Here is an 18515-nt window from a genome sequence, read left to right on the forward strand (position 1 = left end):
ATTACAGCAAAACTGTGCTAGCCTAGATTTTACTGGATAATCTGAAACTCTGTCCACAGTAAAAATTGAGCAAGAATGTCTGGTGAAGGCAATATAAGTACGATTCCCCCACTTTTTCACAACTGAGTTACATGAACAATTTCTGAAACTCTTCTTTATACCCAAGAAATGAGTTATGTACCTTGGGGCTTTCAATCACATAAAGATGTTTACATGATGCCCACAGACTCAGAAAAGAGACACCCCCCCCATGACCTTCCAAGTTAGAATTCTTTCAGTACTTTAAAATAGCACATTAAGTAAAAATCACTGAGGAGCCCAAAGCACACCTGAAGCACTTCTGTTCACCACAGAAGGCGTACACCTCAACAATTTTATCCAGCTGCTAAGGCAATTCCGGATATTATCTACAATTTAGCCTGGGATGGTGCACCTTCATCTATGATATCTAGTGTGCTTTCCTCACTGGTTGCTCTCACGTACTAGTGTGACAGCAAACGATAATTAAAACCTTGCCTTAAAACTGTTATCCGTGATTTATGAACTTTCAATATTCTTTGTAAAACAGTGACTGTTAGACAAATGGCAGGTAAAGTTTTCCTCCTTCCTTCCCCTTTTCTTCTTAGCCTATAATTGTCTGGCCACTCAAAACAAAAATTAAAGCCGCTGGCTTCAAGCGAACTAAGCCTATATGCAAATTTGCATATGTGCAAGCTTATGAACCATATCAACATAGTTTTGTATGCATAAGTCAGTGGAAAAAAATCTCATTTGTGTAAAGATCTGCATTGTCATTGTACAGCTATCTTAACATCTCTTTTATGTGAAATTAACTCCGTGAATATGTCCATAAACTTCTCTTGTAACGCACAATAGACAGTACTGCAGGTTGTTGGGTTTGTTTGGTGTTCAACGATGGAAGTCTAAGAACATTTAAAATGTTAATTTCTTTGCTTTTTTCAAAAAAAAAAAAAAAAAGAAAAAAGAAACTCCAAAATTTAACCAGCAGTTCTAGAGCACAGAGGCTATGATTAGGCCACAGCAATGCAGAGATGCACTACGACAAATAGAACAAATATCAATGCTTGCATGAAGATGTATCTAGCAAAAATGCCCCAGCTTGTGTGAGCCTGGCAGGAACTGCACAGACAAAAACAGTTTAATTGCTTTCACATAGCGTCCTGAATGAGCTCAATTAGCCTAATGCGACACCAGAAATTACGGTGGAATGGGAACGTGCGGGTGTGTACAGACCAGGCAGCAGAAAGCGTGTTCTTATGGGCAGGTGAAAAAACACACAGGCAGGAAACTACGAGTAAATACTAGGGCCACACGCCGCCGGGGGTTGGGGGAGAGAGACCATTTCTTCACAGGCGCTCACTTTGAAGCTCTGAGACTCCCCGGCCCCCCGAGCACCCCCAGGGCAGCTCGGCCCATTCGACTACCGAGCACCGCCCTGCCAGCCCCTCACTCACCTCGACCTCCTGGGCCGCCGCTGCAGCTCCCGGGGGCGGCAGGGGGCTGCCCCTACTCGGGGCGCCTGGGGCGAGCGAGCCCCGTCCTTCCCGAGCTAACTGCCTAGGCTACAAGCGGCTGGAGGAGGCTCCCGCCGGCCCGGGGGGTCTGCCACACGCACACCCCAGAGGAATCCCCACAGTACGGGGGAAACGGCGGGACACGGAGCTTCGCAAACGGGGCGGGAGCTGAGGGCGCTGAGGGGGCTGAGGAGCTGAGGGGGCTGAGGAGGTGGGGCGCTGAAGGGGTGGAGGGGGCTGAGGAGCTGGGGGTGCTGATGGGCTGAGGGGGCTCAGGAGCCAGGGGGCAAGGGCACCGAGGGGGCCCAGGAGCTGAGGGGATCTGAGCGCGCTGAGGAGCTGAGGGTGTGAGCAGGCTTAGAGCGCAGAGTAGGTTGAGGAGCCGAGGGGGCTCAGAGTGCGAGAGGGCTGAGGAGCAGAGGGCGCAAGTGGCCTCGCAGCGCCGAGGGAGCTAAGGAGCTGAGGGGGCTCAGAGAGATGAGGGGGCTGGGAGCGCTGAGGGTGCCAAGGGCACAAGGGGTTCGGAGGGGGCTGGGGGCGTCGAGGGTGCGAGGGGGCAGAGGGGGCTCGGGACACAAGCGGGCTCAGAGATCTGAGTAGGCTGAGGAGCTGAGGGGGCTGAAGTGGTGAGGTGGCCGAGGGAGCCGAGGGTGCAAGCAGGCTCACAGCGCTGAGGGAGCTGAGGAGCCGAGAAGGCTGAGGGCACTGAGGGGGCTCAGAAGACGAGGGGGCAAGGGCGCTGAGGGCGCCAACAGGGTTCTGAGGGGCCGAGGGGTTCTGAGGAGACGAGGGGGCTCAGAGCACTGAGGGGGCCGAGGGCGTGAGCAGGCAGAGGACGCAAGTGGCCTCACATCGCCGAGGGGGCTCAGAGTGATGAGGGGGCTGAGGGCAAGAGGGGGCTGGGGGTGCTGAGGGTGGGAGGGGTTCCGAGGGGGCTCAGGGCATGAGCGGGCTCAGAGCGCTGAGTAGGCTGAGAAGCCGAGGGGGCTGAAGCGGTGAGGCGGCCGAGGGAGCAAGCGGGCTCACAGCGCCAAGGGGGCTGAGGGCACTGAGGGGGCTCAGGAGCAGAGGGGATCTGAGCACGCTGAGGGACCGAGGGGGCTCAGAGTGCGAGAGGGCTGAGGAGCTGAGGGAGCTGAGGATGCAAGTGGGCTGAGGGTGCAAGAGGCCTCACAGCGCCGAGGGGGCTGAGGGGATCTGAGCGCACTGAGGTGGCGAGGGGGCTGAGGAGCCAAGGGGGCTCAGAGCACTGAGGGGGCTGAGGAGCCAAGGCCACAAGTGGGCTGAGGGCACAAGCGGCCTCACAGCGCCGAGGGAGCTAAGGAGCCAAGGGGGCTGAGGGGGCTCAGAGTGATGAGGGGGCTGAGGGCGGGAGGGTCTGGAAGCGCTGAGGGCACCAAGGGCGCGAGGGATTCCGAGGGGGCTGGGGACACCGAGGGCGTGAGGGGGCTGAGGGGGCTCAGGGCGCGAGCAGGCTCAGAGATCTGAGTAGGCTGAGGAGCTGAGGGGGCTGAAGCGGTGAGGGAGCCGAGGGTGCAAGCGGGCTCACAGCGCTGAGGAGCCGAGGGGATCTGAGCGCACTGAGGGGTTCTGAGGGGCCGAGGGGGCTCAGAGCGCGAGAGGGCTGGGGAGCCGAGGTAGCCGAGGGTGCAAGGGGGCTCAGAGTGATGAGGGGGCTGGGGGCGCTGAGAGCGCCGAGGTGGTTCAGGGGCCGAGGGGATCTGAGCACACTGAGGTGGCGAGGGGGCTGAGGGGGCCGAAGCGGTGAGGCGGCCGAGGGCGCGAGCCGGCTCACAGCGCCGAGGGGGCTGAGGAGCCGGGGGGGCTGGGGCGGCTGAGAGCGCTGAGGGGGACTGGGGGCTTCGGGCGCCGAGGGGTCGAGAGCGCTGAAGGGACCGAGGGCAGGGGGCTGAGACGCCCCCCCCCTCAACGGCCGCCGCCCGCTCGCGCCACTCATCCCGCAGGGGGTGGGCTGCGCGCGCCTCCAGCTCCCTCCAGAGAGCCCTTTCCGCCCCCCTGCCCTGCCCTCTCCGCCATCACGTGCTCCGGGAGCCGCAAAGCAGCGGCGCTTTTGCGACAGGGTGACAGCCAAATGGTGCGACATCGGCGGCGGCCGCAGGAGCAGCAGCAGCAGCCGCAGCGGTCCCGGCAGCAGCCCCAGCGCCAGCAGCAGCCGCGGCCGAGCGCCGCCAGGGCCGAGCGCCGCGGCAGGGCGGGGGAGCGCAGGGCGGCCCGGCGGGCAGCGCAGCGCCTCGGCGCGCCCCCCATGAGCGCTGAGGGGGCGGCAGCGGCCCCTCCCGCGCCCCCCCGTCTGGCTGCCTGAGCGCGGGGCGCTCCCCCCGCCCCCGATGCGCCCGTAGCGCCGGCCCCGGGCCCGCCTCCCTCGCTCCCCTCCCCGCCGGCAGCGGCAGCGGCCAGGTGCGGACTTCAAACCCCAGCGCGATGGCGTCCAACGCGGCCGAGAGGGAGATCCTCTTCACCGAGCTCCAGGTAAAGCCGCCGGGGTTGGGGGGTCAGGGGGGAGGCAGAGCCGGCCGAGGGGAAGGAGGGGAAGGGAAGGAGGCGGGGGCAGCCCGCGCCCACCCCGGGCCTCTTCCCGCCGCTCTCCCCTGGGAGCGGAGGCGCCGCCGCCCGGTCACGGCCCCACCCCGCTGCCGGCCGCGACCCGCTTTTGTCTGCCTGCCGCTGCTCCGGCCCTCCGGCACGGCTCGGCACGGCCCGGCCCGCAGCGCCCCCCGGCCGCAGGGGGCCGCCTCCCGCCGGGCAGCTTCGAGCCCGCGGCCCCGCCGCCGCTGTGCAGGCCTCGAGCTCAGCGCCCGGCAGCAGGAGAAAACGGGCCCGCCGGCGGCGTCCGGCACAAGGCGAGGGGTTTGTCGCTGCTGGGGGGTGTATAAATGAAGGCCTGGGGCCCCGGGGGCTGCGTGGTCGCGCTGCCCTGCCTGTCAGCTGCGGGCTCGGATACCACCCGGGAGCTCCGCTGCCGTGCCCTTATCTGTAAATGTCAGCTCAACCTGCCAGCTCTTCCGCTTCCTCGTCTGAAAGAAAGCTCCTTTTCCGTTTTTTTTTTTTTTTTTTTTTTTTTTTTTTGTTTTGTTTTGTTCTTTTTTTTTTTTTTTTTTAATCTGTGCGAGTTTATGGTTAATCGGGTAAAGAATGCCTTTCTGAATTTATTCCTTGGACAATTAGCCAAACTAACAAGTCCATAAATGGAAAGCATTGAATTTAGCATTCAAATCGAAATTAGAACAGCGTGCTTAAAAAAGGAGGAATTTATTTCATAAACACCGTCAAATTTTCCTGTAGTTTTAAATGTCAGCGCTCGAGTAACAAAGGAAGAGAAGGCACAATAGAGGTGTAGCACTTCTTCAGATTGGAGCACATGAGATGGCTGAAGGCTAAGAATCCATCCAAAACGCTAAACTTTAATCAGTGGCTTGTAAGTGTCTAGGAAGAATCAGTATGTTAATACAAACTTGATACGATGATATATAAGCTGGTAAACCTGTTTGAAGTGGTAAGCTGCGTGAATAAGTAACTATGGTAGTGTGACAGGTAAGCTAAGTGGAAGCAGAAGTTCTGCAAGTAGCACTGAAGAGGAGTAGGGTTATCTAAACAGAAATTAGCTGTGTTTTTTTGTTTAGGGGGTTTGGAGGTTAATTTTTTTTTTTTTTTTGGAAGATTGACTGATGATGCATATTTAAAAAATAAAAGAGAGTAGATCAGATCCTTTGGTTACCAAGTGTAACACAAGATAGGGTGCAACTTTTGTATCAGTACTTGTAGTCTTTGAGCAAAACAGAAAGGTCATGAAATTAACATGGAAACACCAGTGGGGCTTAAGTTTGTAAACTGTTATGTTCCGGTATTTTTTTTAGAGGAAGTTCCATATCAGGAAGAAACGTTTTAAAGGTATTGTTTTGATTTCAGTGGCATATACTAGCAAAAATTGTGATATCATTTTCCTTGTTAATTTTTCAAAACATATTACTCTTCATATACCTATGTATAAAAGTTGCTTCAGTGGCATGTTACCAAAGTAAGGAGAACCATAGTGCAGCATGAAATATACCATTTTGCTAATTTTTTTTTTTTTTCAGGAGAAAACTTCCTCAAACTAAAGGATGCTAACTTAAATAGTGTTCTTATTTTAAATAGGCTTTTACTTGCATATTGACCGCAATCTTATGTGGAAAGGGGAGGAAGTTGTAAAATGCATAGCTACAGTACAAGTTGAAAGCCTCACGTAAGTGGGTTGATCTAGATCATGAACCATGTGTGGTTTAGATGTTTCGATAATACTCTGAAGACCTACTGAGAACGAGCTAAAAACAGTGTTAATCCCGGGCTTGATCCCGACTTTGAATCAAAAGTGAGTATCAGTCAGTGATAAACGCGGCATGTTGCTTATTGACACCACATATTCTATATGTATTTGGTTATGATAGCCCTGAAAGCTCCAGTGTGATGCAAGTAGTTTCTGTGAGGTTTGGATGAAGTTAATAGACGTGTTTTGGTTCTTGTGAATCAGCTGGACTCCCTGGTATGAAGATTGGTAAACTTCCACAACAACTACTGACAGGATGAGAAGTGGGTTTGGGGGAAATACGGAAAACAGAAGGGCAAAATAGCTACCCACTGAGAAGAAAAAATGTGGTATATGCACTTGTTTCAATGCAAACTCCATTTAATTAAATGGGCCTTAGATTGCACTTCTCCTCACAATGACAGGTTTATATATATAAATATATATAAATACCCCATATCTGATTGAACAGTTTCTTAAAAACCTCTGCTGGCAAATGGCCACAAAGCATTTCTGTCCTGCTATTTCTGCAAGGCATTTTTTCCATTCTTCTATATCTCACTTAAACATTTCACAGACAGTAGGAACTATCTCCTGTTTCTAAGCAAGTTTTGACATAAGTTTGTTCAAGGCACAAAACGTAACACTTTTTCCTCAGTAATTACCAAACACGTAGTGCAAAATAAACTTGGTAGTAAACAAACACCCTTTTAGATAGTTTTGTTTAGTAGCTTCATCAGCAAAATTACCTGATTACCAAAGACTGAGAGCTTACATAAAGGCAGCTTACCTTTTTACTTCCTTTTTTATCTCCAGTACAGGTTCTTTTGTAGGAGGGGGAAGGAGCTTGGGTAAGAACCTGTATTGATGATGTTGTCTTCTCTTCCAAAACTCTGCTGTCCTTCTCTGAGCTTGCATCCTTTTAGAACTTTGTCCAGCAGGTAAACTGGCCTCTGAAATGCTTGCTTGCAGGTTAATTGCGTAGCCTTTAACTCTTTGCTTTCTAGCGGAAGTGGTAACTCTGTTTCCTCATAAAATACAATTTCAACTAACAATGCCCTAGGTCCTTAAGGCAAATATGAAATAAAATTTTTACAATTTTAAATGAAAAATGCCTTATTTTTTTTCAAAATCGGTTTTCCATTTCCAAATATATGTGCTTTTTCTTAAGTGGTGATAGCTGTCAGCTGTCAGGTTGATATGGCCTGGGTAACAGAAGTTACTAAGCTATTCAAATGCATCTATTGTTTGTGACTGTGCTTCTAGGTGTTCTCTAATGCTACTTTTCAGGACAGAAATGTAAAAGTTTTCATTTTCAGACTTTTATTGTTGATGTTACAGGATATAAGAATTTTTTTCATTAATTCAAAATTACGCTTCCAAAGTAATTCCTGTGTCTTTTTTTTAAAGTATGTGATTTTGTAACTAAAATGAAATACTTGATTAAATAGAGAACTTGGGCTATACCATATAGCAAATACAAATGTAACAGCCTCGCTTGCTTCAAATTGAAGTGTAAAATTTGAAAGAGTGTTTAAAACTCAGTCGAAAATAGGTATATCTAAAGACACAAAATATTTGCAAAAATGTCTTTATTTCTGGACTGGTCAGAATAAAGGGATTTTATTTTTTCGTCGCTGATATTTTGTTTTAATGGAAGCCCTACTCATCTAATCCATGATGATGCCGTAGCCAGAGCTCTTTGAACTATGTCACAACAGTCGTGTTCAAAGGCCATTGCTAACTTATTTTGTGTCTAAAGGAGTGATGAACAATACCATGACTGAAACAAAGGTAAAGTGAAGTTTACGCTTACTTGGATGGCACATCCTGTATAGTTTTGACTGTTTGCTTTTATTTTTCCATTTCATATCCGTTACAAGAATATCCATAAAATGAACATGTTTGAAAAATACTTGATATTTTGTTAGCCTATTTGAAATAAATTGGACAGTTGAGCTTCAGAGTACACAGCCACGTTTTACATATAAATGTGCACAAAATGAGGGACTTGTACCTTGCCATGTAGGACTAAACTACAAGTTATAACTCTGAAGACCTGCATTTCCTTCCTGGCTGCTCTAGTCTCTGCTAGGTGACATTAGGCAGATGACTTTGCCTGCTCATGTCTCAATTTCCCCATCTTTGGAATAGAGATAATGATGCTTGCTTTTTTAGAGATAAAAATGTACTGGGTATTTATTATTAGCTGTGGTCAAGTGCCTAAGGACATTTTAAAAAGGTACAAGTAACCTAATTAATTTGTTTTGAACAGACATTATAATTAGGCTGGATATTCAGCAGTAAGACTACCTTCAAATACTGTTCAGCTAGGACAGATTAGCCTCAGATAATTTTGAATTATCTTGTTTCTTCAGAACAAGAAAATGTCACATTCAGGTGAAAATATCCTAAACCGTTCTATTGCAGTTTAGACATGAAAATGTGTGTACAGCTGCTTGAACTTCTCAGCTCCCTACAAATGCTTCCAGAACTAGTGGGTTTAGGGAAGCACTTCAGTTTTTTTCCATTTGTGGATATATATTACTCTTTAAACAGTACTGTATTCAAAATTTGTATTAGTAAAATATACATCCTGTCCTCAGTGGAACATAAACAGTCCTTAAAATACCTTTAGGTAGGTGCATGGGTAGGGCTTTTGGTTTGGTTTTTGTTTTGTGTTGTCTTTTTTTATCCTTCCACATCTGAATCCTGTCGGTCTGCCTGTTAATGTTACAGGTTTATGTATGATGTGGACTTGTATACATTTGACTTAATTTTCTTTGTCAGAGCAGATGTCTTTCTAGGACCCTGATCTGTTATTTTAACTGAAAATAAATCATTAGTGACGGGTAGTAGAAAAGTAGATTTAGTTACAGTATGCTTAATAGCTCTGCTGGAGAAGTTTTACACGCTGAATGGTCATTCATTATAACGTAACCTAAAATCTGTAGCAGAATAACTAGATAAACATGTCCTTTACATTGGGGAACGGTGGTTTAAGGGCTTAATAATGGGATTAGGAATCTCTTCCTTCAGTGTCTCAGTGCTTTGCTGAATTAGAGGCTCAGACATTACATGGCCTCTGCTTAGATTCAGAGGAGTAAAGCCTTATGGTGGGTTGTATGCAGCACAAGGGGCTCTGCCTGCTTTTGATTTTTTGCTTTTTCCAGGATCACTTGTACAACTGGTACAAATTGGTGGTAGGTTTTTTGGTTTTAAAATGTATGTATAATATTTTCCCTTCATGGATCTAGTAAGCAAATGAGTTCAGGAACAGACTGAGCTGAAGTTTCTTTTCTCTCATGAAATAGTTTCTGTGTAGCACAGGCAAGGCATTTATATGGCATTTTGAAGCAAGCTTTAATTATTGGTGTGTTGGTTTGTATTTTTGTATTCTGTTTTCTCTTGTTTTTGCTGTTTTGTTTTTTGAAAACTGAGTCTGCAGTTCCTACCATAAGGAAAATAACTTTTTTGCTAGTGGTATGTTGGTTTTTTTTGTTACCTTTCCCCCCACAACAGAAATGAGATTTATGTTGTAAGGTCCAAAACTTCTGCTGCCTTGAGATACAATTCAGAAGTACTACATGAAAACAGGAACTAATAGCATCATTAGCCAAAATGCATTGGGCATGTCCTTACAGTAATGTTACATCTGATTAGTTTGTTTATTTGGAGCGCAGCAATATAATTAAGTCACACTGACAGAAGACTCTGCCATTTTTTGTTACTGCCATTTTGCAGTTCCTTGTTGCTTGCTATGTTTGACAGCTCACCAGTGATTTGAATCATTTGCATGGCAGTCTCGGCATGCATCCTATGAAACGACGTTCTGCTCTGTGGGTTTTCTCGTGGTGCTTCTTGGGATGCTTTCCAGAACCTTCAGGAATCCCGTGACTGTGTCAGACCAATGCAGTTTTGTGGCATCCCTTGACTTTGCCAGCCCAACTTCTGGCAGCTGGCATGGGGGATATGGTTGAGCTCTGTGGTGAGCGGACACTAATCTGAAGAGGACAGCGTGCAGCTGCAGAGTTTGGTTCCCCTACGTGGATCAGCTCCACTGGGAGTGGTGCTGCTGGTAACAGAAGAGGCAGTAAGTGAGCTGCTCCAGATAGGCACTTACCTTCACAGAGGGGGAGGGTGATCACTTGCTGTGGCTCACTTGTTGAATCCTGAAGTAGTGGTAGTTTGATTGCGTTTAAGCATGTGGCCACAACTTCTATTTTTGTTGATGCTAGCTACAGATGCGGGTTCCTGTGCTGGGTGTGAAAGTCATGGCTGCCTTGGTCGTTGTTCCTGAGCACTGCTGCAGTGGTGCACAGAGTGCTTCTGGCGTGGGTGCACCGTGATGGCAAACTGTGCTCTTCTTGTCAGTGTGCTTTTTTACTTCCGCTGGGCAACCAGGGAGAAAACAGGGAGATTACCATAAGCGTAGTTCTGCTAGGACGACTGTGTCTATACTAAAGGCCTTTGTTACACCATTATAGATGGCTGTTTGTGTTACTGTGGTGTCTGGGAGCTCGTTCTGGGTCGGGATCTAGGCTTTACTTAACACACAGCCAGTAAGAGTCTGTCCTCAAAGAGCTTACACAAGCAAGCGTGCAAAAAATGGGTGATGTAAATTCAGGGAGGAAGAGAAAGCACTGATATAGGTGGTAGTGCCTGAGCATCAGCGTCTCAGCTGTTCGTTTGGGGATGTGTTGTAGCAAGGGATTGCTTGAAGGAGTGTTGGAGGGAAGTGGCTTCATAGGCATTGGTCTGGAAAGCTCTTCCAAGGACTGAGGGGTGTGTGTTGTGGGTGGTGGAGAATGGTAGTGCAGCCTGATCAGAAGGAGAAATAACCCGAAAGTACCAAATAAGAATTGATTGGGGAAGGGCTGGGCTATGGAAGATTAATACATGCCAATCTTTTCCTGTTCAGGGTGTTTTTGTTATTTTTTGTGGAGGGGGGGTTGTTTGGGTTTTGCTATAAAGAAAGGCCAATATGTGGCAGGACCCAGAGAGTGTGTGCTCTGGCCTGTTAAGTAAATCCAGAAAACTGGGCTATGTTGTTTTTCTTCTTTAAAAGAAAAGAAATGCAACCGTGGGTAAATTAGCTAGCTTTTTCTGCCTCCAATTCTTGTGGGTTTCTGTAAGCCTTCCTACACCATTGGAGACGTGTTAGTTTTTAAATGACAGAGAATTCCTCATTCATTCTCTATATAAATACAGATCAGAGAGCTTGAATAGAAGACCTATCTGTTTCATGTATGTGGAGTACTGGTGTTTCTGCTGAGGATTTTCAAACGGCTGCAGTCCCACACCATGGTACAAGGAATCATAGATATTTAAACTGTGTTAAACAGAAGAACCCGATAATGAAATTAACAGAACCAACGGCTGTTTTTTTATTTATGTTGAGAGGAACCAGGGAACAGCTTTCCACTGAGTTCCAGGATAAATCTCAAGGATGATGTTAGGCTGTTAACGTGACAGGAGTACTTAAAAGCAGATCAGGTCAGAAAGGAGAACTTCTTATGTGGATTATAAGTCCACTAGACAGCAGGAATAGTTTTCTGAATTAGTGCTGGGCGTTAAACATGGAAAATGTTGTTCAGGTCTCAGAATGTAAGAGCTTTATTGATGTCTTTTAAAAATTAATGCTCAGAGCATGTAAAGATCCCCATAGTGTACAATATACTTATGTATGTACATTTTTTTTAAATATGAACTTCTCGTAATTTGAGGAGAAACTGGGAGTTGATGGCTGAAGGAAGCAGAAAAAAGGTTATGTGTTTGTTTCTGTTTTGAGGTTCTAAGCACAAACAACTTTATTAAGCAAGAAATAATATTAATGATATGGTTTAATGTGTCACTGGCACTGTAGTTTGCTTTTGAACTTAGGAACTCAAAGATATGTATATTTGAAAACTATAAAAAGGTTGATTCAGTTTGTTTTATTGTTGTAGATTGCTAAGACACAAGGCAAATCTGTGATAAATTTAGGATGGAAAAGTTCTAGTTGGTTCATTGTCCTCACTGTCTGCTATAACTGGAAGTTTTGCCCAGGCAGACTTGAGGCTGTTCAGAGAACGTGTCAGACTTTGTCAGCTGGTGCCGCTGCTAAAAGCGGTTCTGTGCCATGCTGTGTTGCTTTGCATTTGCACGAACAGCTATAGAGCGAACAGATTTTGTTGCTAGTTTTGATTTGATGTTCACTTGGTGGTTTGGTTTTGTTTTTCCTAAATCAGTTTTCAGCTAGATAAGTTTCACAGTCCAGTTCACGATGTGGCCCTATAAAGGTTTGCACTGGCATGCATCAGGGGGTAGTCTGGGGCAGGAACAAGCCTCTAGGAGAGGTTAGGACTGCTGGTTCTTCAGGGCGGGGTTTCTATTGTGTGCTTTTTTGGTGTGTTTTTCTGTTTTTCCCAGCAATGCTGGTTTATGCAGTAAAATGTTTTTCAGGTTACAGGCTTGATGCAGACAGATTTACTCTGTTTATGTGGCTTTTGCTAGGCACTATGAAGACAGTCCAATTCTGCTGGAGATGGATAGGCAGATAATGAACATCCATGCCCTGTCAGTGGCAATTCTTTTCTAGCTTCGCATTCTTCAGGCAGAAGGTCTCATGGTATGCTGCATGGGAGTGTAAGAACTTCTTTGTCTGAGAGAGCCTTGAAAATAGCATTGATTTGTGCATCATGCGTGGATGGAAGATGTAGTTTCATCTAGCTTGATGTCAAAGGTTGAAAACAGTGTTAAGGTTTTGTAGCAGTACGCTAGGTGCATGTGGGGATATTACCATGACTTTATTTATTGGTCTTCCATAGTTCATGTTAAAGCTTTTATATGCCTGGGGCAAAGAGTAGTTTTGAAAAATCATCAGTCTTTTTGTTATTTCTGTAACTAAGTGAAACAAAAAGCAAGGATACAATTAAAACAGTTGGGATCAAATTTTGGAGTGAAGAAAAGTTACTGTGCAAATAAATAACGTTACTTATCCATAAAGAAAGTGAAGCATGTGTTACAGTTAGGTATGGATACGTTTGTTATTAAATAGCTCAATAGCTGTGAGGCATTTGAATATTTAGTAAGAAAAAAAAAATGATTGCAATAACAATACCTCTGACTGGTCATATGAGCATCAATTAAAGCAGCACTTAGAGGACTTTGAAATCCTGTGTTATAAGATCAATGCTGTGCATGAGAGGTGTAGCCAAATTTGGGAAGGGGGAAGGCCTGAATATATGGTACAGAAATAACAAATTTGAGGTAGCAAAATAAATGTTTTCCAAGTTCTTACAGTGTCGAATTCATTTGTAAAATTATCAGTTTTCTCCTCTTCTTTGTACACATTGGCAAACAGTTTGCTTTTTTTTTTTTTTTTTTGTTATAACTCAGAAGTGCCATTAGAATTTAGGACATGATTTTTATGAGTTGTGCTGTTGGGGTGAGCATTATCTTCGGAATAAACAAGGAAAGATTTTGTTTTTTCAAAATCTTCTGGAGTGCTCTGCTAGCAGCTGGCTTATTTGTGTAACATGGGCAAGAAACTTTCTGCCAGTCCAAAAATAAAACAGAAGAAAACTTGCTTAGTTCTGTTCTCCTGCCCACTTTTCTTATTTCTCTTTCCCTGTAAGAAAAACATAGCCCCTGTTATGGTAGATTTATGACTCAACATGTTCACATCAGATTATTAGATGTGTGATTGAAATTGCTCTTTCATCATTGTGCTGCATATTATCACTTGGATTCTTAAGTAACACAAATCCAGAAGCCTCCCAAATTTGTCTTGAGAACTTAAAAGACATGCAGGATGACTTTGTGGCCTGGCTTTTTTTTTTTAACAAGCACTGTGTGTAAAGCCATCCATTGCTTTTCAACTTTATATGTTTATTTTTGTGGTAGAACTTTTCAAAACAATGAAGTAGAATGCATTGTAGGATAATGTTCCCTGCATAGATAAGCCTGCATGTGACATGACAGGATTATTTCTTCCCTAATTCTTCAATTTCGTGGGCTACACTTACAAGAGACATAATGACAAAGAACTGTCAGCTTTTTTTAAACACAAAAGACAAAAGTACATCATTGCTCTCTGCATTAGTGATGAGGTATCCTACTGACAGCTCGGAGTGCATGAGTAACTGCCTGGGCGTGATGGCGTGGGGGGAGAACACGGTACGCTAGCTCCTAGCAAAAGGTTATGGAAGACAGTCAGGCTGAAGGCAAGGTCTCAAAGGCCTGTATTGAAAATACCAAAAATAAGTGTACTACAGATCTGGAGAGCACTTTAAAATCAGGAAGGCCTTTTTGTAGGGCATGTTCTAAACTTAGTGACAGCAGTAGAAAAGTAAAAGTACTGTAAATCGTACATGCCTGACTACTAGTGTAGCATTCTTGAACTGCTGCCCATTTAGGACTCGGCAATCTCCTTTAATGGAAGCATGTTTTCTTCAATATTTGACTTTGTTTATTGCTTATAAATAAGCTCATATGAAGCTGGTGTTTTAGGCTGAGAATGACTAGATGTTGAAAGTTATCATTTGCAAATTCAAATATCTGTATAATTAGAGAACCTCAGGAAGATGATTTAAATTTTGTTCTTGAAACTTAACCCATTATTTAATGATTTTCCTTAAGTTGCTATCATTTGTGTCTTAAGTCTCTCTTCTCTTGAAGAGATGGAAACATGAAACTTTGTTAAAGGACCATTTTAATTTTCAAAATAATGCAATGTTAGTATAGTTGTTTTTTTTTATATTTATTTTTGTTCTCTACTTCCTAACTTATACCAGTTAGCCAGAGACAAACTATGTATTTATGAGTTGGGAGAAAAATTTCATCAGTTTTAACTCTTTGTCTTTATCAAGTTAGTTCAAATATGACCCCACAATACATAAGCCATTTCACAAACTAATATCTAAATCTGAATTTTTTCCTTTTCAAATTGTATGTGTAGATTTCATATAAAATGAGCATCTGTGAGAAAGTGTGTGCCATTCAACAAAAGCTTATTTTTGTTTTGAGGGGCAAACTCCTTTCCTGAACTCTGTCTTTGTTTCTGCATTTTACCGTATGTTACAACAAATTTGATAGTTAACCTAGATTCCTTCAAAACTGATGTTCACCTATACTGGAATCCTGTACAGAAGAGGGAATGTATTCTCAAACTTTTGATTAAACTACTTTAACAAATATTTTTTAAAAATCCTTATAAGTTTAAGTGCAGAAGGAAAAAGAATGTGGGTCTGCTGTAAAGTAGCATTCAGTACCATCTTCTGTTTTGCAGGCTAGCAGCCAGCACTAATATTAAAGTGTTCTTTCTGAAGTGTTTCTTCTTGATGGGAGTAACTCAGTGACACCGGCAGGGCAGCAGCTGCCACACGCATGGGAATTGGTTTCTTTAACTCCAATTTGAGTCTTGAACCAGATGACCTTGGGTACGAAAGAAAGACAAGGGAGATGCAAGTGCTATAAGTGGCCTCCCATTTTTGCAACTCTTTCCTTTCTATAGTAGATAATACTGCCTATGGACTTGAAAGTAAGATTTTCAGTTCTTCAGCCTTTTCATTTCTGCCTTCCTGTCTGTTGCATTTACTTGAATTAATTTACTGTCAGTTTAAAGTTTGTGCAGTTGTTCAAATAAGCACACTTTAAACTGAACTACTGGCATCTAGCACATAGTATTATCTGCAGATTTCAGTCCCTAATTTCTGTCTTGCACTTTGCTAACCATATATGTTGAAAACGTCAGATGTTCTAATTACTTTTATGAGTTTTTCCATTGTTATAAATTAAGCTGTCTACTGTCCCAAAGTATTTAAGTGTTTCTTTATTGCAATGAATATACTTGAAGCCTAGTACATAGTCAAGTATGTGTGCTGGAGGTTCCTACCAAACTGAAGTAGAGCAGCAAGAACCCTATCAGTGGCATGTACTGATACACTGGGGACAGTTGCCCTTCCTCCCTTATGGCTGGCAGAAGAAAGAGTGGGCTGGTGTGGTTCTGGCACATTCAGGAAATGGGGAGAACCTGTGCACTAAAGCACTGGCTGTACCCCAGAATATTTATTTAACATCTGTTTATTGCATCCTGTCTAGGTAAAGCAGTGGGAAGGGTGTGAAAAAGAAACCAGTAGTGTTAAGAGAGGTCAGAAAAATGTACGGTTGAGAGGGTGACAGCGTGAGCTAAATAGCATATGTTATTTCAGATGATGGTATAGACAGATTGAGACCAATGTTTATTTCTGTCTCTTTTTTTTTATTATTATTACTATTGGGACTAATCTTTATTTTTCTCACGTGTCTTAACATCTTGACATCTTTATTAGAATCCTTGAGAGAGCCTCGGTGCATGCCCATGCTCCCCCTTCTTTCAAATACAGCTGGGAGATGCAGCCTCCTGAAACCATGTGTTGAGTCAGAATATGCTGCTCTGATGGAGTAGAAGTCATCTTCCTGATGGTATTTCAGTCAAAAGTTAGTTTGTATATTTCTGTCTGCTAACGAAGGCACGCTTCAAATTAGATAGCTCATTATAGGGAAATACAGACTCGGGGGAACGCAGCAGGTTAAACTTCAACCATAAATAGATTTCTTCCTTTAGCTTGAAGGCCTTCTTGAAGGTTTTGCTGAATGTCAAATCTAGTCTTCATAGCTCCTGGTTGTTAATAAGCATAATATTCCCCTACTGTTCAACAAAATTTATATACTACAGTTTGGATTTTTAACTGAAGGTTTTCTTGGGATGATAACTAAAATGTTTCTGAACTGGAATGATGTGGAAATTCTTAAAAAGTTATGAGCATGTCAAAATTTGTTAGACCAGAATATTGGCAAGTAATATGCCTAGAACATTAAAACAAAAAAAAGAAGTGTGAAAACTACTTTGTATATATGCCCTGTAAAATAGGATGAGTCTTTAATATTTAAAAAGAGGTGAATTTAGGGTGAAAAGAAGTTAAATATCATATGAATGGATTCTTGAACATGATTGATGCTGGAAAGCACACACAAATGTATGCATGTTAGCGTCCAGTCTGAAAAAGGAAGTACATTGAAGTCACTAGCAAGTATACCTCATTGTGGGCTTTCTGAATACTAGACGGTGTAAAGACAATATATAATTTCTCAAGCTTAATGCAGTTGTAAGGTGATTATTTTTTTTGGGGGGGGACATCATTACTTTAACTCAGTTTTATAGCATACCCAGGAAGATTCACTTTTATGGGCACGCGTATACATGTTGTTGTTTTATGCTGTTTTATAACTGTTATGTTAGAGGTCTCCTTGGTGCATTGGTTATTTGGAAACTGGTGCTTCCCGTTTTCATTTTAGCTGATATTGGGACTTGGTAACGAGCTGATGGAAGAGCCGTACACAAGTGTATATGCAAAGTGAAGAACAGCTTGTTTGAGAGACAATTTGGATTACTGTGCTGTAGGTCAGTAGGGGATCAGGGCTCCTAAAAACTACAGAAAATGTAGAAAGCTTTAAAAACAAAACCCATAAGCAGATTTGTTTTTGAAATGTAAATGTATTAAGACTTTGTGTAGTCCACATAATCAGTAAGTGAATTCACCTGCCTCTCACAGCTTTTGCATATGAAGCAGTGGTCAGAAATTTTTCTTCTTGCTTTTATTGTAGGTTATGAGAGGCTTCTGGTTCTTCATGACTTCTGTAATACCTAGGGAATTCTTACATACAAACTGGATATTAGGAGCTAGTGAGAAATTTCATACCATGTTTCAAAGGTCAGAGAAAGAAGAAGATTGCAAAAACACTATTCAAATGTATCACAGCATACATCAGTGATGCTCTGTAGAAGTCTCAGACAAATGGGGATGTGAAGTAATGCTTCTATAAATAACTCACGGCTCATCCATAAACTTACTGGAAAGGCATGGAATGAGATGCCTGCATCTCTGCAAATGGAATTTTGGGTGTGGCAACAATACTTAATCCTGATCCCGAAACGTGAGGGGTTTTGGTTTGTGTGTGTTGTGGGTTTTGTTTGTTTGTTTTCCCACTGACCACCTGAAAAGATGAGGAAAGGATTTAAGGAGGCTTTTCCATCTTTCTTTTAGTGCTGGAGATTAACAGCAGTAGCTCTTTTAGCTGGTTGGAGTGGAGGGTGTGAGCTTTCTCTTAACTTACTTCAGAGATAATAGCTAAAACTGCTGTGACTGAGTTTCCTACAGCATAGTTTCTTGGTACAAATCAAAGTATATGTGCCATTCCTGTTTCAAAATAAGAAAAAAAGAGATTCAGCTACCAAGCTGAGGAACCCACAGGTTGCGGTGAAAGCACTGCTAAGCATCCTAGAAAGCAAAAAAATCTGGTCCCTTCACCAAGATCTTCTATATAGCCACCTGGCTTGTTGCCTCCTAAACAGATGTTAGTATTATCTCTGATATGTATTGCTGCATTTATAATGTACAAAATAGTTGGCCGCTAAACATGATGGCTCAATTAGAGTGGAATGTAGGCTCTCAGCTCTTCCATTAGTTTTGCAATGGCTAAAAATAGCTCTGCTAAAATATAGAGAAGTTAAATGGACTAACATATCAGTTGTCAGTGCTGGAAGCTGGAATTGCCAGAAACAAAGGTGTTGTTTTTTTTTCCAATCACAGTTACCAGTGTCCTGACATTTCTATGTGTTACTGAGAAATTCCTGTTTATTAGCTGGGGATTTC

At 43.8% G+C, this 18515-nt stretch overlaps 1 protein-coding gene across 2 annotated transcripts in view; it reads left to right on the forward strand.

Annotated features, from left to right (window-relative positions):
- The first annotated feature begins 3807 nt into the window (after window positions 1-3807).
- PKN2 (protein kinase N2) overlaps window positions 3808-18515 on the forward strand; it is a 54341-nt gene continuing 39633 nt past the window's right edge. Inside the window, exon 1 of one of the 2 annotated variants that reach the window (XM_032192204.1) lies at window positions 3808-4025. In XM_032192204.1, the coding sequence (XP_032048095.1) occupies window positions 3978-4025 (48 nt within the window). In that variant the 5' untranslated portion in view covers window positions 3808-3977. Of the gene's footprint in view, window positions 4026-6764; window positions 6780-18515 lie in introns of those variants that run through there. The other variant, XM_032192205.1, reaches the window with a different exon arrangement.

This window comes from Aythya fuligula, chromosome 8 (genome assembly GCF_009819795.1).
Source record: "Aythya fuligula isolate bAytFul2 chromosome 8, bAytFul2.pri, whole genome shotgun sequence".
In the NCBI taxonomy this organism is placed as follows: domain Eukaryota; kingdom Metazoa; phylum Chordata; class Aves; order Anseriformes; family Anatidae; genus Aythya; species Aythya fuligula.